A 25,810-nucleotide genomic window follows, 5' to 3' on the forward strand; every position below is an offset into this window, starting at 1 on the left:
CCCGCAGAAAACCTTTAGAATTCTTATGCCTGGTAAAAGCAGGCATAAGGCTTGCTTTTACCAGAAGAGTTGAAAAATTTTTTTTTTTTTTTTTTTTAAATAAATGTTTTCAGTCATTTATCATTTTAAAGAAAGGTAAGTTTATTTTTAGCCCTGTAAAAAACTAATTATTTTTTCAAAAAAATTAAATTTTTGTTTAAAAGTATTTAATTTGTCATTTCAACTAATTTTAAAAATGTGATTTAAAAAAAAATATTTAATGTTTAAGTGTTTTTGGGGTGATCTCCATTCATATATTTGACAGGTCTATCTGTCAAGTGTATGAAGGGAGATTTCCTTCTTTAATTGGCTCCCCATGGCCCACATGATCCCAGGGACGCTTGCGAACCGCATGCGCCCCTGGGATACATGGGCCCTGCGCACTTGGAGTTCGAGAGGCCCAGCATCGGAACTATACGCACCTCGGAGCCCTCAGGTAAGTGCGTAGATTTTTTCCAGATCGGAGGCTTCCGCACGCGGGAAGCCTTCGATCGGAAAATACGGCCCATTCTCTTCCCAAGCACAGGCATCCTTTACATTGAAAAGCACACATCCAGTTGTCATTGGTGCGAGATTAAGTTTCGGTGCAGTGCAAACTGAAAGAGAGAGGCAATCAGTGGAAAGCAGATCTACATTCCACTGAGGGCCATGGTTAAAATAGACACAGCATCTCAGAAGGCGACTGGCAGATCCAGACTGCCGCTCCCCAACTGACTGAGTCATGACATTTTCAAAGTATGTACACACACACCCAGAAATACTTCTGACTGCAAGTTCTTTTCTAATCCTCACAAAAACCACAGTCCAGCAATAAAACTTATAGAAGCTACTGAAGTTTATAAACTGCTAGGTTTGTTCTAGTTTACACACTGAAAAGATGATGGAGCCACTCAATGGGCGAGTATTATAACAGACAAAATTCTGAAACATGTCCACAAATGTCCTCTGAATCAGAGATTAGGGTTGTTTTCACTATCAGGGCACTACCTCTGATGGTCATTAGCATTCTCCTTCAAGCACACAGTTTCTGCAGTAGCACGCTTGTGTTGGCACAGTTCCGAACACCTTGCTTCAATGCAAAGTCAGTTAGCGTACACGACAGAGAATACAACACTCTTTCAAAAGGACTTTAAGGCTGTAACTCAATCCCACGGCCTGCTGTAATGAAGAACCTTCTTTTGTTGCATTCTCACAGTCCATGCCACCATTAGACCCCTTCAGCTGAACAACAACCTTCTAGTTACCTGCACATGTGCATTTTCCCCCCCACACGGCAATATGCAGACTGAAGTTTAACAGTGAGAATCTCAGTCTGCTTTTTATTTCAAATTTCTCCCTTTGCCGTTTGCCACATTTCCACCCCCTATGTTCAAAAGGACGTGGAGGCGTAATGATGAGAATTTACAGCCAGAAACCAGTGTTTGACGGTTCAAGTTTTAGAAATATTTTGTAGCTCTATTTTCCAAGCGCTGCCCTTACTGTATAAAAGGAGTTCACCGTTACTCTGAAGTAATTTACATACTAATTGTGAGCAGTGCTTGCATAAAGGAACAAGCAGAAGAAAAAAATAAAGCACAGGCTCGACAAGCCAACGGTCTCCCTTTTGTGTTGAAACTTCTACGGTTTGCTCCTAAAATAGAATTTATGCCAATTTTGATGGATTTAGTTTCGGTTTGTAAAGAAATTACTTGAGACAATTACTGATAATTAACATGAGCAAAAAGTTATTCAAAATGCTTTCCCCACTTCAACTTTATTCCCTTCTGGAATACAGCTGCACAGGTGCCATGCTTTCTGGCACCTCGCTCAATTAGCCATTATCCATGTGTAAACCTCGACAGTGTCGGCTATTCAACCACACGGGCATCACAGCAACATCCCTGAAAAGGAACTAGGACTAATTGAGGTTGTTGCCAGCTGATGGCTACTGTCAAAGGCCTACCATCCAAGAAGTTATTTTTGTTTGTGAAATTACACCAATAAGGAATTCATTATTTCAAAAAGTGTAGTGAACCCGAATTGTCACCTATTCATTTACTAATACCAAGAAAGACTTGCTTTTATATAAAGCCTTTCATGACATCAGGACATCCCAAAATGTTTTACAGCCAATGAAGTACTTCTGAAGTGTAGTCACTGTTGTTAAGAAACACGGCAGCCAATTTGCGCACAGATGGCACTGTGATAATGACCAGATAATCTAGGGGTTTTATTATGTTGGCTGAGGGATGAATATTGGCCAGGACACCAGGGAGAACTCCCCAGCTCTTTCTTCAAAATAGTTCCATGGGATGTTTCATCTTCACCCGAGAGGGCCACAGCCGATACCTTCAAGGGCATCACTTCCTTCAGTATGTATGATTTGGTGAAACTATTTGCACCTCACCCTTAAGTTAGCTCCTTTTCAGTTCCTGTAAACAGTAGGTACCAGCCAATGGTTGACACACTCACCATGAAAACCAAATCCATGAACAGTGAGTGAAAATACAACAGAACTGCATCAGAGTACATTTCAATTTAAAAATGGAAAAAATTCTGCATATTTACCTTACTTGTTAGAATGAGAAGGTTATTGTCATGGTGACAAGGAAGGTGCATGCTGAAGTAGCCAGGAATTATAGCAAAATCAACATTCTCCGGATTACAAAACAATGAATAAATAGCGATCGTAAAAATTATACAATTCTATTAAACTATAAAAAAGCAGCATAATGAAAGAGGCAGTACATTTCAGTTAATTTATTAGAGTTTAAATCTGAGCAGCCATTAATACGTGCTTGTACACTCAGTGGGCCTTTTGATGAAGCGCCACGCTTGCACTGCACTGGTGTGAACAGCAGAGAGATGCAGCCAGGTCTGCCAAGCTGGGATACAGCCAGCTCATTGTTCCCAGAGAACCGTGAGCCACTGGAATGCGATGCCAGCTGGTGTGGTGCGTACGGACTGTCTGCATGCCTTCAACAGGGAGCTGGACCAGTTCCCAACTGGGGCAGAGATCGCATCATATAGAAGTGAAATGTTTTTACAGGTAACACTTGGTCCACATGATCTCCTGGACTGGTTTTGATCGCCTGAGGGAGTCGGAGAGGAATTTTACAGAGTATTTTCTTTACCTTATCGGCCCTGGGTTTTTTCCCCTCTCCCAAGGGTACACGGCTGCGAGGGTGGATGTGAGGGGCAGGGGGAAGGTGAGAGGTCAGGGGAGGGAAGAAGTGTTTAGCCATGATGGTCCAGCCAATTTCACGTTCACCTCATCACTCCCCGATGGTCCTGTGGTTAAAGACACCACTCAGTTTAGCAATAACCGATACGGGCCAGAACATACAACGTTGAAATCCCAGTCAGTGCTGAACTAGCTGATCTCAGCTGGGGCAGCACTGACCTTGTGTGTCCCCAAGCTAAAGAGGGAAGAGGAGGAGGCAGAGGATTCTCACTCCTGAAGTGTACATGCATGGACAGAGGTCGAGAACAGGATCAGCCTCGCCTCGGACGCCCGCCACCGTCAAATAGCTTGCCAAAGCTCACGGTCTAGGCCCACACAAAGATGGCCACTTGGGCCAGGGAGAGGGCTGTCAGCACCCTTTGAATTCTACCCCTGCAAGAGTCAGCACCTTCAGGAGAGGGTGGGAGAAAAAGTGGAAGAAAATTGGAAAAACTAAAAAAAAAATCCCTTCTTATTAGGAGATATTTTAATTTTCCCTCCCAATGGAAAAATGCCTTCAACAGGGAGCTGGAGGGAAAATAAAGATATCTCCTATAAGAAGGGCCTATTTCCATATACAGGAAGCTTTCGATTAACCGGCCACTAAATAACCAGAACGCTCTATCCACCGGCAAAATTCAGGAGTCGGTTCAGATAACTTTTTTTTACTTTTAGTTACTTTTTTTACTCATTTGTGGCTGTGCAAGCGTGTAGCTGAAGCTGTTGCTAAGCTACAGAGATGCTTGCAAGTTGTGCTGATTGTTTTGAAGCTGAACAGGGTTTGTTGCTTTAGACGGAGCGCTGAGCTCTGTATCTTTTAACTATAGCGTTCGGTTATCCGGCATTGTTGATGGACCGGCACCAGGTTGGTCTCGTCCATGCCGGATACCAGAAAGTTTCCTGTATTTTGCAAGTTCTCCACACCCAGCAGGGAGCTGGTTGCTCAGCTGATTTTGCCCAGAGGGCAAATTGAGTGGAAAGCGCTTTAGATTAACACACTGTCACATCTTGGCTGCTGAACACCAGGTTCTGAGCCAGTATACTTCAAAAATAGCCAGGTATTGCCTTTGCCTTGCTCCCAGGCCTCCATCAATGCCACTCCAAGCTGGTCTTTATCAAGTGCAAGAAAGTCCAGCAATGAATCTCCATGGTGGCAAATGCCAACTGGAGACTCAGAAGGGTAGAAGTTTGGTGGGGGGAGGGGGGGGGGGGGGATTCAAAGACTGCTTTACACATTGGTAGATTCAAACTGTCCTTATTCTGGTGACTTTTTCCATGAACCCACAAAAATCCAGTGAACCATATAGAATCGTAGAATGGTTACAGCACAAAGGCAGCCATTCGGCCCATCCCAACTCTCAGCTAGTCCCACTCCCCCGCCTTTTCACCGTAGCCCTGCAATTTTTTTTCCTTCAGATACTTATTTTGAACTCCCTTTTGAAAGAGAAGATCGGGTCTGCTTCCACCACCCTTTCAGGCAGTGCATTCCAGCTCTTAACCACTCGCTGCGTTATAAAGTTTTTTCTTACGTCGCCTTCGGTTCTTTTGCCAATCACCTTAAATCTGTGTCCCCTGGTTCTCAACCCTTCTGCCAAGGGGAACAGTTTCCCTCTATCTACTCTGTCCAAGCCCCTTATGATTTTGAACAAGTCTATCAAATCTCATCTCAATCTTCTCTGCTGCAAGATGAACAACCCCAGCTTTACCAGTCTATCAATGTAACTGAAGTCCCTCATCCCTGGAATTATTCTCGTAAATCTTTTCTGCACCTTCTCCAAGGCCTTCACATCCTTCCAAAAGTGTGGTGCCCAGAATTGGACACAGTACTCCAGTTGGGGCTGAACCAGTGTTTTATAGAGGTTCATCATAATTTCCACACATTTGTACTCTATACCTCTATTTATGAAGCCCAGAATCCCATAATCCTTTTAAACTGCTTTCTCAACCTGCCCTGCCACCTTCAACGATTTGTGCACACATACCCACAGGCCTCTGTTCATGCACCCCGTTAAGGATTGTACCCTTTAGTTTATATATCCTCTCCTCATTCTACCAAAATGTATCACTTCACAGTTTTCTGCGTTAAATTTCATCTGCCACGTTGTCCGCCCATTTCACCAGCCTGTCTATGTCTTCCTGAAGTCTATCACTCTCCTCCTCACTGTTCACTATACTTCCAAGTTTTGTGTCATCTGTAAATTTTGAAATTGTGCCCTGTACACTCACATCCAAGTCATTAATATATATCAAGAAAAGCAGTGGCCCTAGAACCGACCCCTGGGGAATACCACTGTATACCTGCCTCCAGTCCGAAAAACAACCGTTTACCACTACTCTGTTTCCTGTCACTTAGCCAATTTTGTATCCATGCTGCCACTGTCCCTTTTATTCCATGGGCTTCATCTTTGCTGGCAAGCCTTTGTCAATCACCTTTTGGAAATCCATGTACACCACGTCAACCGCACTGCCCTCATCAACCCTCTGTTACCTCATCAAAGAACTCGATCGAGATGGTTAAACACGAATTGCCTTTAACAAATCCGTGCTGGATTTCCTTAATTAATCCATACCTATCCATACCTAATTTTGTCCCTGATTACTGTTTCTAAAAACTACCCCACTACCGAGGTTAAACTGACTGGGCTGTAGCTGCTGCGTTTATCTTTACACCCTTTTTTGAACAATGGTGTAACATTTGTAATTCTCCAGTCCTCTGTTTCTAAGGAGGATTGGAATATTATGGCCAGTACCTCCGCGATTTCCTCAGCATCCTAGGATGCATCCCATCCGCTCCTGGTGATTTATCTACTTTAAGTACAGCCAGCCTGCCTTTCGAATACCTCTATCAATTTTTATCCCATCAAGTGTCTCCACTACTTCTTCCTCCACTATGTCTCTGGCAGCATAATCAAATGTCAAATGTCAAAAGTAAATTATTTTCTAAAACAATCTACTGCAATGTGATCGCTGCAACGTTTTTCCTTCCCCCCGCACCCACCCCTCTCCTGACCCTAAAGATTCCCAAATCTCGTCTGGAAAGTTTGATTTCTTTAAATGTATTTTAGCCCCATACACTTGGCTTGGGTCTTCCTGAAATATTCAACACGGGTAATTAATTTAACTAGGACCAGGTAGTGAAACATAGTTAGTAGGGCCAGTCTTTCTCCTGCTTTAGTTTACGGTTCAACATACAAGAAAAATGAAGTCATTTCACTAAAACAGGTTCTAACTGAAAAAGTCAGCTTGATCACAAGGTAGGTTTCCCACTTCATACTGACCAACATCAGAAAATACGACCCCAGCAATGCAGTGCCGAGCAACAGAATATCTGGAACACACACTGTAGCGCTAAACACAGACCAACTGTTCTGACCTGTTTATACATCTTGCCCTTCTCCAGCGCGCTGATTTTGTCCCACTGCAGTGCACCCGTATTATCCAGTCTTCTGAAAGGCCTGGCAAAAATAAAACAGTCGTCATTGCCGAGGCAGCAATTAGAAAGCCCGAGGATGAAACCCCAGAAAAATTGCAACCCAGACAGGCTTAATCTCTGTAATTAGATGCCAAGTAGCCAGACATAGTTACAAAGAAAATGCAATTCCATATATTTACTTTGTACTCTTAATTTGGGAAAGTGCCATGTTCCTTCTGACCAGTTTTCCAAAGAAGGTTTGCTTGACCCCTTCTAGGTTTGTCTCTCTATGCACATGGCTATTTGCATAAAAATATTTTGGGATGAGTCTGTACATAACATATGTTTATAGATCATTTTCTTCATTGAAAGCCACATTAATCCAGAAGAGTTACAGTTTAGAGATATTTAAAATTGGTTATATTTTCTATCAGAATAGTTAAGGGTATCCTCCCCTTCCCCCACTTACTTGCGCTTATCCGTAAAAAAGCTTGGCTTGTCAGCTTGGACGATCACCAAGTCAAAGAGATCCCGCCAGTCCTTTCCCACCATGTATTTCATTCCTTTATCACTGGGCAAAAAAAGAGTAGGCGTGTGAAGAACATGGAGTAAATACATAAAAGCACATCCGAAGTGTAGTAATGTTATCAAAAACAGGCCAATCTTAATAGTCGGTGGGCTTTTGGTAACATGTAATATACATAATCTAGCAACAACGGTTTGCCTATTTTCAACGTTTCTTTGCAGCTGTCTGGTGATTTGGTTTAGATTTGTAGCTGGCAAGTCATATACCCAGCAGTGAAATATGACAAGTACTTTCACAAGTTAGGCTGACCTGACATCTCGACTCATAATTTTTTTTAGTTTATCACTGCTGTAATTTATGTGACGTTAATGGTGCAGATATAAAAAAAGATCTTCACAGTTCATAGACCACACGTGTAGTATGAAGGATTTATTATAACTGGAGTGACATACAGACTTTAAAACAATCCTGTTGAAAGTGGGTCAATTTATTACTTCATACTTAGAAACAAAAATCAACATTAAAGGGACAGTTCTACTTGTATTTATCACCAGATGGATAAAAACTTTAAAAATGAAATAACTGCTTTGAATACAATTTAAAATAACCTCAACTATTTCACTATCGTTTGCATTTTTGTTAAATACCCAAAATGCCTAGCTCCCCAAGGACGGTGTATACAGAGAGAGGAGAAAGTGTCTTTGCACTACTGTTGATCACTAGAATCTATGGTTAACAAAGCCATCAAAAGTGCAAACAAAGCATTGGGGTTCATTTCTATAGGAACAGAATTCAAAAGCAGAGAAGTTAAGTTAACCTTATTTAGACCCTTGGTTAGACCACAGTACTATGCATAGTTCTGGTCTCCATGTTACAAAAAGGATATAGCAGCACTGAAGAAAGTGCAAAAAAAAGATTTACAATGATGACACCAGAACTGAGAAGGTACAACCATCAGGAAAGACTGAACAGGCTGGGGCTTTCTTCTCGGAGTCTTCTCTTTTCTAGAGGTGACCTGATAGAGGTCTTTAGAATTATGAAGAGGTTTGATAGGGTAGATGCAGAGAAGATGTTTCTACTCGTGGGGGACTCAAACTAGGTCATAAATATAAGATAGTCACTAATAAATTCAATAAAGAATTCAGGAGGAACTTATTTACCCAGAGAATGGTTAGAATGTGGTACTTGCTACCACAGAGTGATTGAGGCAAGCAGCATAGATGATTTAAGGGGAAGCTAGATAAGTACATGAGGAAGAAAGGAATAGAAGGGTATGCTGATAGGGGGAGAGGAAGCAAGGTGGGAGGAGGCTTCTTTGTAGCATAAACACCAGAATACGTGTGTTGGGCCGAATGGCCTGTTTTTGTACTTTAAAATTCTATGTAATGCTGCTGCAGTCCTCAAACAGCTAACTTTAGCAGCTCCTTTGGACACATGGTCAGTCTCTCAATTCAACTTCTCGTGGTCAGCAGTTGCATTTATTTGCAACTGCATTAGAGGGGTCACAATACTAAGAATGGGTCAACATGAAAAAAAACACGAGCCTTTGCCTAAACAATGGCCCAGTAGCTGGTCAGCTCACTTTGCCCCATTATGCAACACCTTTGGACTTGAGGGTACTTTTAGAACACGGAGCCCGTTGGAAATTCAGATGTGGAGGTCAAGGGGCTCGGTAGGATTTCCTGCCTGTTCAAGGATGAAAATCCTGCAAGATGCATCCATTCTCTGCCTGAATTCCTAATGTGCAATCCTGGCTTACAAAGCTTTGCATCAGGAGTACAAGTCTGTAAATTCTATCTCTTGGTGTCAAACAGGCAAAAAAAGGGTTTGTTCCCAAGCAAGGGATTTCAATTAAAATCAATGCTAAAAGCAGAGATATAGTAAGTTAAGGAGGCCATTCAGCCCTCGGGCCTGCTCCGCTATTTAATTAGATCATGGTTAACCATTCCAGAGATAGTAGAATGAAAAGATAGGGCTTTCTTTCATATTTTTAACGATAATAAAAGACCCATTATATAAACCTGCTACAAATTCATAAATGTTGCTCCTAAGTCTGTAACATTTTAGTCAACAATCCCCCTTTCCAAACTACCCTTAAGGTCTAGTGGGAGCTCTTTTTGTTTAAAGTACCGCCTCTTTTATACAAGAAAGTTATATCTTTACTAGAAATGGCTTCTGTTTTTATGAGGATGCCAATTTTATCACCTCCTAGCCATCCTGAAGTAGGGCATTTTTTCCTCCCCTTCAGGTAACTTCACCAAGACCGTGGGCAACATCCCTGAGTGGCTTCATTGCAAATAGCCATTGTACATCTTCAAACCCTCCAGAGCCAAATGACCCTCAGGAGACCTGGCTACTGGCCCGGAGTGAAAATTTCCCAGATTGTGTTGTAATTTCCTTGGGTCAGACAGCCCCAGAGCAGCTCTCAGCCCAGTCTGGAGTGACAGTCCCACTGCTTGCAACAGACAAATTCCAGAATATGCTGGTACATTCCCATAAATAATGCACGCAGGGCAGTCTAGCAGGGAGGGAGATCCTACCAGAGGGTCTTCATGCTAGGGATTCAGTTGCCATTAAATAAAAAGTCACTTACAACAAAAAATACACTTTCATTCCCCTTTTAATTATTAGGGTTTGAAGTGGTTTTCTAGCTAATTGCAATGAAAACACTTTTTTTTTTAAATTCGTTCCTGGGATGTGGGCGTCACTGGCAAGGCCAACATTTATTGCCCATCCCGAATTGCCCTGGAGAAGGTGGTGGTGAGCCACCTTCTTGAACCGCTGCAGTCCGTGTGGTAAAGGTACTCCCACTGTGCTGTTAGGTAGGGAGTTCCAGGACTTTGACCCAGCGACGATGAAGGAACGGCGATATACTTCCAAATCAGGATGGTGTGCAACTTGGAGGGGAACTTGGGGGTGGTGGTGTTCCCATGCGCCTGCTGCCCTTGTCCTTCTAGGTGGTAGAGGTCATGGGTTTGGGAAGTGCTGTCGAAGAAGCCTTGGCGAGTTGCTGCAGTGCATCTTGTAGATGGTACACACTGTAGCCACGGTGTGCTGGTGGTGGGTGGAGTGAATGTTTAAGGTGGTGGATGGGGTGCCAATCAAGCAGGCTGCTTTGTCCTTGGTGGTGTCAAGCTTCTTTGTTGGAGCTGCACTCATCCAGGCAAGTGGAGAGTATTCCATCACACTCCTTACTTGTGACTTGTAGATGGTGCAAAGGCTTTGGGGAGTCAGGAGGCAAGACACTCACCGCAGAATACCCAGCCTCTGACCTGCTCTTGTTGCCACAGTATTTATGGCTGGTCCAGTTAAGTTTCTGGTCAATGTTGATGGTGGGGAATTCGGCGATGGTAATGCCGTTGAATGTCAAGGGGTGGTGGTTAGACTCTCGCTTGTTGGAGATAGTCATTGCCTGGCACTTGTGTGGCACGAATGTTACTTGATACTTATCAGCCAAAGCCTGAATGACACCCAGGTCTTGCTGCATGTGGACATGGACTGCTTCATTATCTGAGGAGTTGTGAAGAAGCGATACTGCCGATAGGTACACTTTCATTTCCCCATTCATTATTACAGTGTTAGACTGGAACAGAACATGGCACATACAATCCAAACCCAAAGATGTGGATAGGATCATGCGTGTTGAAACATATGGCCAACCAATGTGACTATGATCTGCTGCTTTTTTTGTGGGCCTCTGTTTGATGGCCTCACCTTTACTCACTCAGCATAGACCACACCTTCCTGACAATGGAGAAAAGGCTCATCCCTAGATACTACAACTGAATCCAGTTTCCAATTATTTTTGGACTGATTATTTACAATTACTAACTGTACAGTGGCGCTCATTAATGAACTGGTCATTGCATCTCTCATTCACAGACTCCTGTGTGATCTTGGAATGTTATATACCACACAAGAACAGGAGAAGCCAACCCTCTATCTAGGACAGCAATGCCATCCTCGAAGGATTTTGATTATGGTAACAAAATGACAAACAGCGTAGTGACAAAAGTTACCACGTACACAAAGTTGAAGGGACTGTTGGTTATAAGGAAGAGCTTCTTTCCATTATTAACCAGCCGGTTTAGGACTGCATAGGTTTCATCTCCATGAAGAATGTATTGTTCTGCAATTGGGGAGGGGAGAAAAAGATTGTCACTCTCTTCCAATACCAGTACTGAGCACTTGGTTTGCTTCAAGAACAGAAATCCTTGATACACCTAATTTTTCAGCATTTTGCAGACACTAATAGATTTAGACAGTTACTTACTTGGTGAATATCATAACTAAAAGTCAATCTCATCTCTCACTTTGAGTCCAATTCATTAAAGATTACAGTTCCCACTCTTATTTAAGGAATCGTCTCGCAAACCTATAAAAACCATTTGGCTCAACATACAAACTGGGCAGGTGAGTGCGGAGCCAGAGTTGGGTGTGGGAATCGTGCGGGTCTGTTTACGGGAGGGTGGCTGTGTCCATCAACTCCTCCGTCATGTGTCAATAGGCGAGTTGGAAGATTCACCAAATAGATGGGGAAATGTCAAGAAACACAGAGAATGGAAGACAGAAGCAGCTTTCAAAGTTCCACCCAGAATAGATAAAAGTCAGATAAAAGTCTGTTTGCCTTCACGTGCCGAGAATCCATGGATTGTTGTTCCACTGTTAGACACAGATTATGGATACCCTGGAATGAGTGGTTGGGGTGGGGAGGATGAGGGGCAAGGACAGGATAGATGCATGTACAGGAAGCAGTATAGCCTGCACTGGATGAAAACACATCTTTACAAAGCCAATCCAAAACGCTGAGTGCTGCAACTCTATACTGAAGCTCAACATTAGCCTTCATATTCTAGAACACTAAATATTACAAATGTAGGAAAAGCTGCAGCAAACCCACCATTGTAGGGTTATTATATCTGTAAGAATTTAAAAAAGAGGCCCAAAATATTGCTGAACTTTTCATCCCAAAAATAAGCAAAGATCCAGTAGAAGTTCTGGAGCCAAATATATTAATAACCCACCAAGTGCTTATTCTCAATGCTAAAATTCTTTGGACAAGTGTGTAACTCTAGCACAAACTCCAACAAGAGACTGATGGGTCAGAGTGATTGAAATAATGTTTAATATTAAGATTAAAAAGGTGAGATTTTTGCCTAAAAATCCTGACCATGACATGTAAAATAGCCATGTTGGATTGTGTTCACACTAATTTCAAAAAGAGGAGCCCAACAATTGTGCTGGCCAAGGTGGAGAGTGGGTTAAAATTGGCTTCAGCACCCTTGGACCAGGGACGAAAAAAGAAAATCAGCCAGAAATGTGCGTCCGAGTGCATTAAGCTCAGCTGTGATGTTCTTTTATGGTTAACTAGCCAGACAATGCTCAACACTCAATCAAGTCCTACATATGTTTGGGAACACCTTATTTCCATGGTGCAAATACATTATTGAAATGAGGTCTTCCCCATGTCTAGCATAATATTAGCATTGACTCACTCCCCGACATTTAAATCAGCCTTCCATTTAATTACATAATTGTTTCCTCATATTACAACAGTGATCACACTTCAAAAAGCAATCCATGGGGTGTGAAGGGTATTGGAACATCTGGGTGCTGCAATAGGCGCTATATAAATGCAAGTTCTTTATTTTCTTTCTATCTGTGTTTCAATAAGCAGCAGACTGGACAGATACAAACTTAGAGATAACATCAGAGTCACAAGCTCATTTATTCAGTGACAAAGTTAATGAGTTAGCTTATCCCTGAAACAGGGCATGAGCATTAATTCGCCAGATCAGTAATGAATACCGAATAGGAATCGCCTCCTTAAATCATTTAATTGAGCATTTAGCATCCCAGATGTCTAACTCACTTTGGGAGACCAGAGTGATAAATGTTGCTCACTTACCCATGTCCTTTTCAATCCAATCGTACATCATTCCTTTGATATGGACGCTACTTATGGCATCCTGAAAAGACAGAAGAAACCAATAAGGATCTCAACGTTTAAGAAGATTTTGTTCTTTCATGGCGTCTCCATAAAATGTCTACATCAAAAATCCTAAATTCACGATCCCCCTGTGCCCGCCCCCACTAACAATTAAGCGTTTAGGAAACTCCGCCCCCAGAAGTACACCTACAAAAATAATGTTCTAAATGGTGACAGTCACATTTACAAATGTCTTGCCAAATTACTGCACCTCCGGTTGTGTTAGCACAATTTCCTCCTTTCTGAACAGTGACTTTAACCAATCCAACAGCCTACATATCCAGGGTCCAGCTAATCTTTGCTTAATCTGTTAACCAGCCCCAAGGGTCCCCGGCTGAGGCCTCCTGCCACTGGTTTTCCCATCAGCAGCCGGCCAGGCTGTCAATTTGGCTGGCTGTCAGGTGGAAAACGGAGGGGGAAAAAAAACGATAAGAGTTCCGGCCGTTGAATTCACCTTGCCAGCTTCTTCGGTCGTGTTCGGCCTCCCCCGCACCCTCCCCGCAAATAGAGGCCATCATTTTTTTTAAACCTTTGTCCCAAACTTTAAAATACTGACCATGAATTCCTTCTCAGACCTCTGTTCTTCGGACTAAAGGTGTGCAGTTCTTAACTTGAACCAAAATTATGTCATGGGATACTAGCACATGATTAATGAACACATTTGTCCTCGTTCTGTGGTTTTAGTGGAGGTGTTAATCCATTCAAAGTAAATGTGCCAGCACCTCCACTAAAACAAGAGACAAGAATTTTAGATTAAGTGTTTGTTTGCAATTTTCCCACTACCTCATTTCAAGCCCCTAGCTCTCTTTCCACCCTTTATCTATAGGTACAGTATAGTGCCAAAACTGGCTCCAAGCAATCTGAATTCCCTTTACTGTGCAGTCAAGTCACAGTAACTTAAACTTACTATATAGAATACAATATAAAACTGAAGAAGCCAATCTAGATTTTAAAATTCCCCAAGGCAATTATGAACATGTTATAACTTTTTACGGTTGTAGTCAATTTTAGAAAGGTATAGGCCCAACATTTGCGATCGGAGGCTTCCCGCGGGCAGATGCCTCCGACCTGTAAAATATCTACGCATTTACATGGTGGCCTGGGAGGTACGGAGGCTTGCAATCCTGGGCCTCTCTGAGTAACTATCCCAGGGGCGCCTGCGGTTCACAAGCACCCCTGGGATCACGTGGGCCGGCCCAACCAATAAAAAGGGAATCCCCATTCACACTTTTACTTTTTTATTTTTCTATTTTTTTTTATTTTTTTTTTAAACTCTTATGCTGGTAAAAGCAGGTCTTATGCCTGCTTTTACCAGGTGTAAGAATTTCACAGGCATTCGGCGGGCGGATGTTGGGCAAATAGCGCAACACCACCCGCAGAAGCCCTTCGCCCAGGGATGCAGAGGATCTGACAAGAAGATTCTTGACAGATTGCAAGTTCCGGGTTTTAGCACATGTGCTTCGCGTGCCTAAACCCGGAACATGCGCAGCCCCTACGGGCGCGTGTGCACCTCGTATGTACCCGTAGGGAATCGCAAAATACGGCCCAAATTATGCACTCATAACTCTGACCTCTGCTTTTTGACCTAAAACTCCTGATGATCAGAGCCAGAACCTGGAGGAAAAGATCGATGGTATAAGTACATAAACCACATCTTCCTGCAAGTGCTGCAGCAACATCTATATATGGTGAAGAGTTTAGCGTGGCTCACTAGCTCCTGGAAGGTAAATAATGATTTGTGAAACACTGCAGCTTTAAAGATTCAAGGTGAGCTTGCCAATTGCATTATGTTTCAGGGCAGAGAGGAAAAAAAAGCCATTATCTTCAGTAACCTGAAGATAAATGACAGCAACTACAGGCTAGTTAATACTCTGTTGCCCAACAGTCCCTGATTAGATATGGAATGGCCCTGATCAATCTACTATCAAACTTTAAACTTTTGACAGGCCATTTTTAGGGCTGGACTACTTCCATTGTTAGTGTCCATCCACTCTCTAATACCACAGCATTATGATGCGAGTAAACGCTTCCTTAATGGAACAGTATCTGAGGCAACCAAAATACTTGCCTGGACAACCAGATATTTTACAGCTAATAGCAGACACATACATCATTTAAAAAAAAGAGGTGGTAGTAATTCCTTATGGAAAATTCTAAACTTTAGGAATGAAAACATAGTCAAATGACATGTCACATAACTGTAGTCTTGATGCCATCTATAAAATGAGGCATACATTTTCCAAAATCATGTAAATGTACCAGTTAAAATTGGTTTTAATATTCTATGTGTACATGATATAGCATCTATAGGTAATAGCAATGACTTTCAAACACTGCACATGCCTTTAGATTCATATGGACTTTAATGTAAATAACAGTCTAAATTAATAACATTCCAGACATAAAAAGTAATTAAGTACATACACATGACCATAGGTGGTGTGCTTTGGTTGGCCAGCAAGTATTCCCATTACATTAACAAATCTAGCTGGCACACACACCGAAAATGAGGAGTAACTTGAATAGTCAAAGTAAACCCAAGGGTGGAATTTTAACCCTACCTACCTGGCAGGTGGGCAGTTAAAATGCTCCGGGTTACCTGTCCACTGGACAGCTGCCTGGATTGCGCTGTGTCTTATTTTAACCTGCTCTTCTAAGCAGGCGACAAAGGCAGCTGCCTGAAGTCGGCGGGATCCTTCTTTAAATATGCTAATCAGGGTCTGAGGAGGTCACTCGCACTCAGACGACCTTTTCCCATTAAGTGCACTTCTGCAGCAAGCGAATCCACAAGCACCCTGGAGCCTTCAGTATTAACGGAGGAGCGACATGCCGTAGATGGAGCCTCACCCCAAGTTGTAAAGTTTGGCCCGGCCCATTTAAACACCTACTTACATATTTATTGAGGTCACACTTGCGAATAGCACAGCCCCATTCTTTGGCTCCCAATTACATGTCGCAAAATTGGATTTGCAAGGCTGGGCCCAATTTGGGACAGACACCGACCGGCAGGTTGCAAGACCCCACTGGTGGCAGAGGGCCTCACAAAACTGGGATTTGCATCTAAGCCTAAACCCCTCCTGGTAGTGGCCAAGATTGTGTGTGTGGGATTCAACTGGGCCCACTAAAAAAAAAGCTATTTCCAGGACCATTTGAGTGGACTCCTGCGCTCCCTTTAAGGTGTCCTTAAAGGCCTCTTTGCATGATTTGGAACACTCACCAGAGGTCTGTGTGTGTAAATTATCTAACCTCCTCTTCAAATAAATCAAACAAGGTTTGACAAGAGGACAGTTTGACGCAAGTCTGAGGGATTGGAGATAAAACTGAAATAAGGAAGCTGCTTCACAATAACATACAGGGAGCTTTGCAGCATAGTAGGTCTTGCAGCCGCTGACTGTCAGAAAGTAGAATTGCATCCATCATCATACCACATATTAGATAGATCCCATATTTAGTGAAGGAAACTGGTCCGCACTGAAACCACGTCAACCTACTCGCAACGTGCAATCCATGGTGTCGAAGAGTGACAGGAATTAAAATAGAACAGCTGCAAACATAACATTGGTCTGCTGTTGCAGTGTTGAACAGTAACCAAGGCAGACAGGTTTTCTATTTATATTCTATCTAGTTATCACTTCTGATTATTGATCTAAAAGTGAAGCTCTGCAGAGATGAAATGTTAAAATTTAATTAAACGCTGTTGAGATACCGCAGCAAACGTGGGAGTCAAGACCAGAGCTATTGAAAACACAACTGTTTCATTCTAACCACATGGCAAACAGGAACTAGAAAAGCCCGCGCATCCACTTAAATACTTCCCAGACAGGAAGTGCTCCCGGCAGCCTGTCCCTGCGGGAAACAAGTTGCTGGAGGAAAGGGCCCCCGGCTGGGGGCTTCTGCTTAGACTGTCCGTGCCGCCGTGAGCGGATTATGTCCAGTGGTGGCGTGTCGCCACAGAGCTCCCCCCAGAATCCGCTTAGGAGGAGTGGACGAGTCGTGACGGTGGTCTAATGGTTCTGCCGCAGCGGCTCTGAGTGGTCGCCGGTCTAGTTGGTTGGGTCGGGCGGTTCGCCGCCGGCTCTGCTGGCTTGCCGGGGGGACAGCCTCTAGTTGGAGGCTGGGCCACGGGGACCTGTTCCCCTGGTTCTGTGTGTGCTGGTTTCAGCCGGTCGATGGAGACTGTGTCGACCCTGTCGCCGAGTCGCAGCTTGAAGACCTTGTCCCCGGTTTGTAGTACCTCATACGGTCCGTCGTACGGGGGTCGCAGGGGCCCGCGTCGTGTCGCACGAAGACGAAGCGCGCCTGCTGTAAATTTGGCGGGACGTGAGGTGCGAGTTCGCCGTGTCGGTTGACCGGAAGTGGGGCGAACTGCTGAGCGGAAGAGAAAGAGTTGAGCCGCTGCTGTTCGGCCGACCAAGGCTTGTTAGGCTCCGGGAGGAATTCGCCTGGGACGCGCAGCGGTTGTCCGTAGACTAATTCCGCTGCCGAGGACTGGAGGTCTTCCTTGACCGCGGTGCGTAGGCCGAGTAGCACCCACGGTAGGCGGTCAGTCCAGGTACTGTCCTGCAGGCCGGCGCGGAGTGAGGCCTTGAGTGACCTGTGGAAGCGTTCACAAAGCCCGTTGGCCTGCGGGTGGTACGCCGTGGTGCGTCACCCCGAGGTTGCGTGCTGTGGCCGTCCAGAGTTCGGAGGTGAACTGGGCGCCTCTGTCGGAGGTTATGTCGGCCGGTACGCCGAACCTCGCAACCCAGGTGTTAACGAACGCCCTGGCGATGTCGGCTGTGGTGGTGGAGGTCAGCGGCACTGCCTCAGGCCAGCGTGTGTAGCAGTCGACCATCGTGAGGAGATAAGTTTGGCCTTGCGATGGCGGCAGGGGACCGACGATGTCGACGTGTACGTGGTCGAAGCGGCGGCTGGGTACCTCGAAGTCTCCCAGGGGTGCTTTGGTGTGCAGCTGTACCTTAGCCCGTTGGCAGGCGAGGCAGGAGGTAGCCCAAGTCCGAACATCTCTGCTGAGGCCGCGCCAGACGAAGCGCTTGGAGAGGAGTTTGACGGATGCGCGGGAACCCGGGTGAGAGAGCCCGTGGAGCGCGTCGAAAACGCGGCGGCGCCAGGTCTCAGGGACGACCGGCCTGGGTTGGCCGAGTGAGACGTCGCAAGTGACTGCCGTGGCTTCGGGCCCGTGCGCGACCTTGGCTAGGCGTAGCCCTGGCAGGATGGTAGCCGCCGAGAGGAGGTCTGGGTCCGTGAGCTGGGCCGCTGCTAGTTGTGCATAGTCGACCGCGAGGTGATTCGCACAGACGGCGGGACGGGAAAGGCAGTCGGCGACCACGTTGTCTCTACCGGAGACGTGCTGGATGTCCGTAGTAAACTCGGACACGGCCGCGAGCTGGCGTTGCTGCCTAGCGGACCAGGGTTCGGTGTGCTTGGCCATCGCGTACGTGAGTGGCTTGTGGTCCACATACGCGGTGAAGTGGCGGCCTTCCAGGAGGAACCTGAAATGGCGGACCGACAGGTGGAGCGCGAGAAGCTCGCGGTCGAAAGTGGAGTATTTGACCTCCGGGGGGGCGCAGTTGGCGGCTGTAGAAGGCAAGTGGCTGCCACGCGCCATTGACCCACTGCTCGAACACGGCCCCGACCGCGTGGTCGGAGGCGTCGGTGGTGAGCGCGACCCGGGCATCGGCCTTCGGGTGCGCGAGCAGAGTGGCGTCGGCGAGCGCGTTTTTGGTGGCGAAGGCGGCTGCCGTGTCAGTGGTCCAGGCTACGTCCATCTTGCCGGATTTTCCTCGGAGGGAGTCGTATAGGGGCTTCATGAAGGCTGCAGCTCTGGGGATGAACCTGTTGTAGAAGTTCACCATCCCGAGGAACTCTTGGAGGCCCTTGATGGTTGTGGGGCGGGGAAATTGCTGGACGGCCTGCACCTTGTTGGGCAGGGGGACGGCCCCAGCAGGGGTGATGTGGTGACCGAGAAAATCGATCTCGGTGAGGCCGAATTGGCACTTTGCCGGGCTGAGGATGAGCCCGTGTTGGGCTAGGCGCCCGAACAGGATGCGAAGGTGTTCGAGGTGTTCCTGTTTGGAGGAGCTGGCCACGAGAATGTCGTCTAGATAGACGAATAGGAAGTTCAGGTCCCGGAGGACTGAGTCCATAAGGCGCTGGAAAGCCTGTGCTGCATTCTTGAGGCCGAAGGGCATCCTCAGGAACTCGAACAGGCCGAATGGGGTGATGACGGCCGTTTTGGGGATGTCCGCGGGGTGTACGGGGACTTGGTGGTAACCGCGCACCAGGTCGACTTTGGAAAAGACGGTTCGTCCGGCCAGTCGGGCCGAGAAGTCCTGGATGTGTGGCACCGGGTATCGATCGGGGGTGGTGGCGTCGTTGAGGCGGCGGTAGTCCCCGCAAGGGCGCCAGCCTCCGCCGGGCTTGGGGGCGATGTGGAGGGGTGAGGCCCAAGGGCTGCTGGAGCGGCTGATGATGCCGAGTTGTTCCATGGTGGCGAACTCAGCCCGCGCGATTTCCAGCTTGGCCGGGTTGAGTCTGCGAGCGTGGGCAGAAACTGGGGGGCCGGTGGTGGGGATATAGTGTTCCACACCGTGCTTTGCGGCTTTGGCCGAAAAGGTCGGTTTAGTGAGGGCGGGAAACTCAGCTAGGAGTGCCGAGTAGTCGTCCGTGGCGTTGGCGAGGCAGTAGGTCGTCAGGCCGGCCGAACGGGCCAGGGTAAAGGCGCCGGGGATGGGGGCCATAGTGTGGATGTCGACGAGGCGGTGCCTCGGAATGTCGACGAGGAGGCCGTGGGCGCGTAGGAAGTCGGCGCCGATGAGTGGGCAGAGGACCTTGGCTGTGAGGAACTCCCAGCGGTAGCGGCGGCCCGCGGAGGTCGAGCGTGACCATGCGGGTGCCATATGTGCGGATGGCAGAGCCATTGGCTGCAGCCAGTGTGATACCCCGTGTGCCGCGTTGGATCTCGAGGGCGGAGGCGGGGGTGATGCTGTGCTGGGCCCCTGTGTCGCAGAGGAATCGGCGGTTGGTTCTGTCGTCAGTGACGTACAGTAGGGGCTCCTTCTGCCCCGCGGCCATCGCGGGGGGGGTTTTGAAGGTACACGGCGGCGTGCAGCGTTGAGCCCTAGCGCCAAAACGGGTGTGGTAGTAGCAGTGACCCGGAGTGGTAGGGCGGTCGGGCCTAACGGGCCGGGAAGACCGCGTGGTCGTTGCCGTGAGGTCGGGCGCGACGTCGCGAGCGGCCTGTGCAGAGAGCAGCCGGTCGGCCTTTTCGGCTATATCATTCAGGTCCGTGGAGCCAGACTCCACAATGAGCGGGCGGATGCTGGCGGGGAGCTGCCGAATGAAAAGCGTGCGAAAAAGGGCACCGGGGTTTTTGTCGTCTGAGAGGGACAGCATGTGGGAGAGCAGGTCTGATGGTGAAGCGTCACCAAGGCCGGGGAGGTCCAGGAGCTGGCAGTGGCGCTGGCAAGAGGATGTTTGAAATTTTTTAAGTAGCGCAGCCTTCAGATGTTCGTACTTGCCATCCGTTGGTGGATCCTGCAGCGCTGCCCAAACCTTGGGGACTGTAGCGTAGGTGAGCGAGGTAGTTGTACTTCGTGGCGTCGACTGTAATGCCTTTCAGCCGGAATCTGGACTCAGCTTGAACGAACCAGGCTTCGGCGAGGTTCTCCCAAAAGTCTGGTAATTTAACCGTGACTGCGTTTGTATCCGCCATGCTAGCTTAGGATTCGTCCTGAGCGTCGGGGTCACCAGTGTTGAGATACCGCGGCAAACGTGGGAGTCGAGACCAGAGCTATTGAAAACACAACTGTTTTATTCTAACCACATGGCAAACAGGAACTAGAAAAGCCCGCGCATCCACTTAAATACTTCCCAGACAGGAAGTGCTCCCGGCAGCCTGTCCCTGCGGGAAACAAGTTGCTGGAGGAAAGGGCCCCCGGCTGGGGGCTTCTGCTTAGACTGTCCATGCCGCCGTGAGCGGATTATGTCCAGTGGTGGCGTGTCGCCACAACGCGTCTTTCTTTACTGTAACTCTGTTATGGGGATGAAAAAGTCAAATCTAATAGGTTAAGTGATTTTAATCATGTGGAAAGGTTGTGTGTATATAGAGTGCAAAACTATTAATGTCACTTAGTATCACTGACAGCGAGTCCTTTTCAAACTCTTCAGAAACAGAACAAACTGCATAATCAACCTATTCATTTCCGGTGTTAGTAGCCATAAAAGCTGGGAAGTATCAGCTGTCCTATTACGTCAAACTGTTAATACAACAGCAAGGCCCAAGTCTCTTCCCATGGTCTGAGAATGCAGATTAACCTGGAGTAAATTTTATACTCACGGTCACATCTCTGAAGAGATGAACAGGATCATATTCGATGTTGTGGTTAATAAAATAGTCATTCACACACGAAAGAAGAGTCATTTCAGGAAGAGAGAAAATATCCATGAACTGTTTCATGGAAGGACCCTGAAGTATAAAAAACACAAAATGCGGATAAATACAGAGACCTACATAAACCAAAATTTCCACAGTTCTCCTGTGAACATGCCGCATACTTGAGTTTTCTACAATGATAGGGCCGGTTTTAACTCAATCGTCAGGCAGAAACGGGGTGCGAGAGGCCCTATTGGTCGGAGTGTTGCATTCACTGCCCCATTCCCGCTCCAATCCCAACTGCCACCATTTTGCCCAGGGCCTTTACCAAGGTGGCCCAGGCACTGCCTGAATCAGCGGGAGCCTCATTAAATTATGTAAACTGGGGTCCTATGATGTACATAGGACCCAGATAGCAATTTCAAGGCACAAATGGGTGGAGCATGCACTGATGCTTTCTCTCCCCATTTGTACCGGGCAGTGAGCGGCCTAACCAGCAGTCGCTAAAGGGACCACCGGAGGTCATTCATGAAACAACACTAAACATCTTTTTTTTTCGTTGCTGGACTCAGATGGTGCCCAGAAAAAGAAATCAGGGCCTCCCCCCTCTGATTTCTTTCATTCCCTCCTCTCAGGCCCTGACTGTCAGCCAGCTTAGCGTGAGATGGACAATTGCCTACCCTCCCAAAGCCAGGGAGCTTGCTGGTGGAATGGAAGGGAGACCTGGGCCTCTAATGTCTTGGGCCTCCAGCCGGCAGGTATGGATGGGCAGCTGCCGCCAGCCCATTCTCCACCAGTAGTTAAAAATCGGGCAAAAAAGTGTTGATATTACATATTACCATGTACACATCATGGCATTTTGCATATTCACTTCCTGACAAAAGATCATTTTAAACATTGCGACAGTACCAACAGGAAGTTAACAACCTCAGTTTAGCAATTCAATAAATGTTCACTTAAACGTGTTTTTCCAATAGTTCTTACAAAAGAAACTCTAACCTAAATAGAATGACAGACTGTATTAGTAACAAAGGAAATTACTGAATGTTTACTTTGGCTGTGCTTATTTTATATTCTAGAATAGTTACAGCAGTATCTGACATAGACAGTAAAGCATGCTTGAACAGAAAGGCACACTTTTCAGCTAGGCTGTCACTTGTGAAGTTGATCTTCTTGACGACAGCTTGTGACTGCCAGACTTGGATCAATTTGGACTGGAGTTAACGTCTATCTTCATTTTAAATAATTGTACGCCCTTCATTGCAAACAAATGCAACTGCAGGTATTGAATGGATACAGACACCACCTCTAAACTGTAATGTAGTTTGCCTGAAACCCTTGAGAATCAACTATTTTTGTTGGAAATTCCACCATCTACTCCATTAACTAGCTGATATTTGCCAACCAGGTGGGATAAATGCCAATCTGAAATGACAATGCCCAGCTTCCACCTTGTACTGCAGAAATACCAAGCAATCTGGAATCTCCTTTCTTAGAAACTTGTATGAAAACCCCTTTAAACATCTGGCCTATTTCACAAAGGGCGTCTAAACTCTCAGTCTAAGTGCGACAGTCACTAAAGACTATAGCAAGGCACACCTCACCTAATTTACTCTTTGCGTCAATACATGGTATCAGTGTGTGACCTTCCAAGTACTGTAAGAACACAACATCCTATATTTAACCTGACGTGTAAACATACTGGTATTTACTGGACTGCAAAAGAATTGCAGATTTGTGTTAAATATATTACAAGGTAAGACGATAATAAATAAGCTTTGGTTTACGCAAAGCTGAAATAGCCTGACACAGCCAGAGCTGCCAGTTGTTGACTGGTGACTGTCGATAAGTGTTCTGGTTTCTGGTCTGTGCTGGCTGCCAGAAAGTTTCAGGGATCGAGGACAAATTAAAGGTTTATTTACAAGCGGCCTGTTCAACAAAACACCAACTGCTTTATCTGCAGAGCAGAATGGAGTGGGGTGCGGCTTGCTATCCCGCATCCCTATGCTCCCCACCCCCCCCCCCACCCACCCCCCGACAAGAGGTCCCAATCTCAGCCACGTTAAACAAGGCGGCGCAGAGTAGAATCTAAACATCTGGCTGTGGAGCAAAAAGAAAAATGCAAGATAACGCGATCACTAGCTAGTCTCATTCGCCTTTTATTGCTAGTCAAAATAATGATACTGGTGAAGACTGGCGTGCAGATTCCCCCCGTTCTGCTACAACCATCTCAGCCAGAACTGGTGCACTGACTGGGGGAATCTGAATCAACTGGAGTGAGGAAATCATAATTTTGTTTGAGTGGTAGAGGTGTTTGTATCCTTGCCAAAAACAAGAACATGTGCCCAAGGGTATAGTTGTCTCCGTTATGTCCTTTATATGGCCTATAAGTAATAGATAATAACTAAAAACCACAACATGGCAAAGCAGTACAAATGAGATAAAATATCACTGGTATTATTAAACACTAGTGTTGCCCTACAGCCTGAATGTTCAGAGATAAATTTTTAAAAATAATTTGGCAATGCAATAAAAATAGGAATGGGGGCCGAAAGTCTAAGGCTGTTCCAATGCATTTATGCCATAATTCCTCCAGGATTGTACCTGAAAGGCCATTAATTAGGCCGGACTCTGGTTATGCCAGGTCTCTGCCCTTCCTCGAACAAACGTCCCAGAAATACTAGAATGTAGACAGACAATACAACTTCCTGTTCAGTCCACAGTTTGAAAAAAAGAAAGCTGCTTTTTATGGTTATCGCCTCCGAGAAAAAAATGAAGACGACACAGGTCAGATGCCATTTATCCAAATTGGCTGGTTAACTGACCCGACTGGGCTCCCAGCACGTCCCATGGGTTTAATCATTTCATCAGTTTCTTTTTTTTTTTTTTTTTTTAAATCGTTTATGGGATCAGGGTGTCGCTGGCAATGCCAGCATTTATTGCCCATTCCTAGTCACCCTTGAGAAGGTGGTGGTGAGCCGTCTTCTTGAGCCGCTGCAGTCCGTGTGGTGATTGTACTCCCACAGTGCTGTTAGGTAGGGAGTTCCAGGATTTTGACCCAGCGACGATGAAGGATCGACGATATACTTCTAAGTCAGGATGGTGTGTGACTTGGAGGGGAACTTGGAGGTGGTGGTGTTCCCATGCGCCTGCTGCCCTTGTCCTTCTAGGTGGAAGAGGTCGCGGGTTTGGGAGGTGCTGCCAAAGAAGCCTTGGTGAGTTGCTGCAGTGCATCTTGTAGATGGTACACACGGCTGCCATGTACTTTCCTTGGATCGCCACCTTGTCGTGGTGGAGAGGCTTGCGTGAACCTGTGAGCGATGCCGTTGGGGGCACAGCTCTTGGCAGGGTCACCCAAGGTGGTAAGGTCAAGGGGGAGGTTCCAGACGAAGTGCGATCCATACCAAGTCCTCAACGGTGGAACAGGCGGATGAAGGTGGTAACTCTGAGTCACTTTGGTTCAGGGGCTGCGAGAAGCACCACAACGGCTGTGAAGGCGGAAGAAGGCTGCAGCAGAGAGGGGTCTCCAGTCGTCTCGGTTTTTCCTTGCCACTGGACCCTGGCCCCTTTTCTGTCAAGGATCGTGTGGTGGCTGGCTGTGCACTAACCACCCCACATTAAAAGATACCACGCACAGGCGTCCTTCAGAGGGATCTACATTAACCTCTACAACACGCCAGCGTAAAGTCCTGTGGCGATCAGTAAGTGGTGATGGGGGCAGGATTGAGGGGTCTGGAAGCTCCTAATCACAAGCTGGCACACTAGGCGGTGGGTGTCTGATTCAGTCGTCGGGCTCCTGGATCGAGGCAGGGGAGCCCCCCGGCAGCTACATCCACGACTGAGCAGCCCTATTTAGGATCCGCTCTGCTCACCCTGAACAGGGAGGGGGCTAGAAAAGGTGCCCCAAAAATAGCCTGCCACAATAACACCCTGTCTGGAATACCGCATCCAGAGGGGTCACCAAAATGCGGTCCTAAAGACAGAAAATTGAACTTCGGAGCATGGAATGTGCGGACACTAGTAGACAGTGCAACAAGTGATCGACCAGAGCGAAGGACGGCCATCGTATGCAGAGAGCTGAAACGATGCAACATTGATATAGCAGCCCTATCTGAAACTCAACTAGCAGAAGAAGGTCAATTGAAGGAGGAGAAGGGGGGGTTACACATTCTACTGGAAAGGGAAGCCAACGGAAAACCCCCGGATCCATGGAGTTGGATTTGCCATCAAAAATGAACGTTAGACAACTCTCTGAATTTCCTGTGGGA

General features: G+C 46.5%; 1 protein-coding gene across 2 annotated transcripts in view; it reads right to left on the reverse strand.

Annotated features, from left to right (window-relative positions):
• LOC147111185 (5'-nucleotidase domain-containing protein 2-like) overlaps nt 1-25,810 on the reverse strand; it is a 74,087-nt gene that overhangs the window by 22,101 nt on the left and 26,176 nt on the right. For both annotated transcript variants that reach the window (XM_086001828.1, XM_086001827.1), the window contains exons 6-10: nt 21,507-21,635; nt 13,088-13,148; nt 11,206-11,308; nt 7,123-7,224; nt 6,615-6,696 (exon numbers count right to left, since the gene is read on the reverse strand). In XM_086001828.1, coding sequence (XP_085857954.1) covers nt 6,615-6,696; nt 7,123-7,224; nt 11,206-11,308; nt 13,088-13,148; nt 21,507-21,635 — 477 coding nt within the window. The remainder of the gene's footprint in view (nt 1-6,614; nt 6,697-7,122; nt 7,225-11,205; nt 11,309-13,087; nt 13,149-21,506; nt 21,636-25,810) is intronic.

The sequence above is a fragment of the Somniosus microcephalus genome, chromosome 11, assembly GCF_052327205.1.
Source record: "Somniosus microcephalus isolate GS21.2 chromosome 11, FLI_Smic_1.0, whole genome shotgun sequence".
Lineage (NCBI taxonomy): Eukaryota > Metazoa > Chordata > Chondrichthyes > Squaliformes > Somniosidae > Somniosus > Somniosus microcephalus.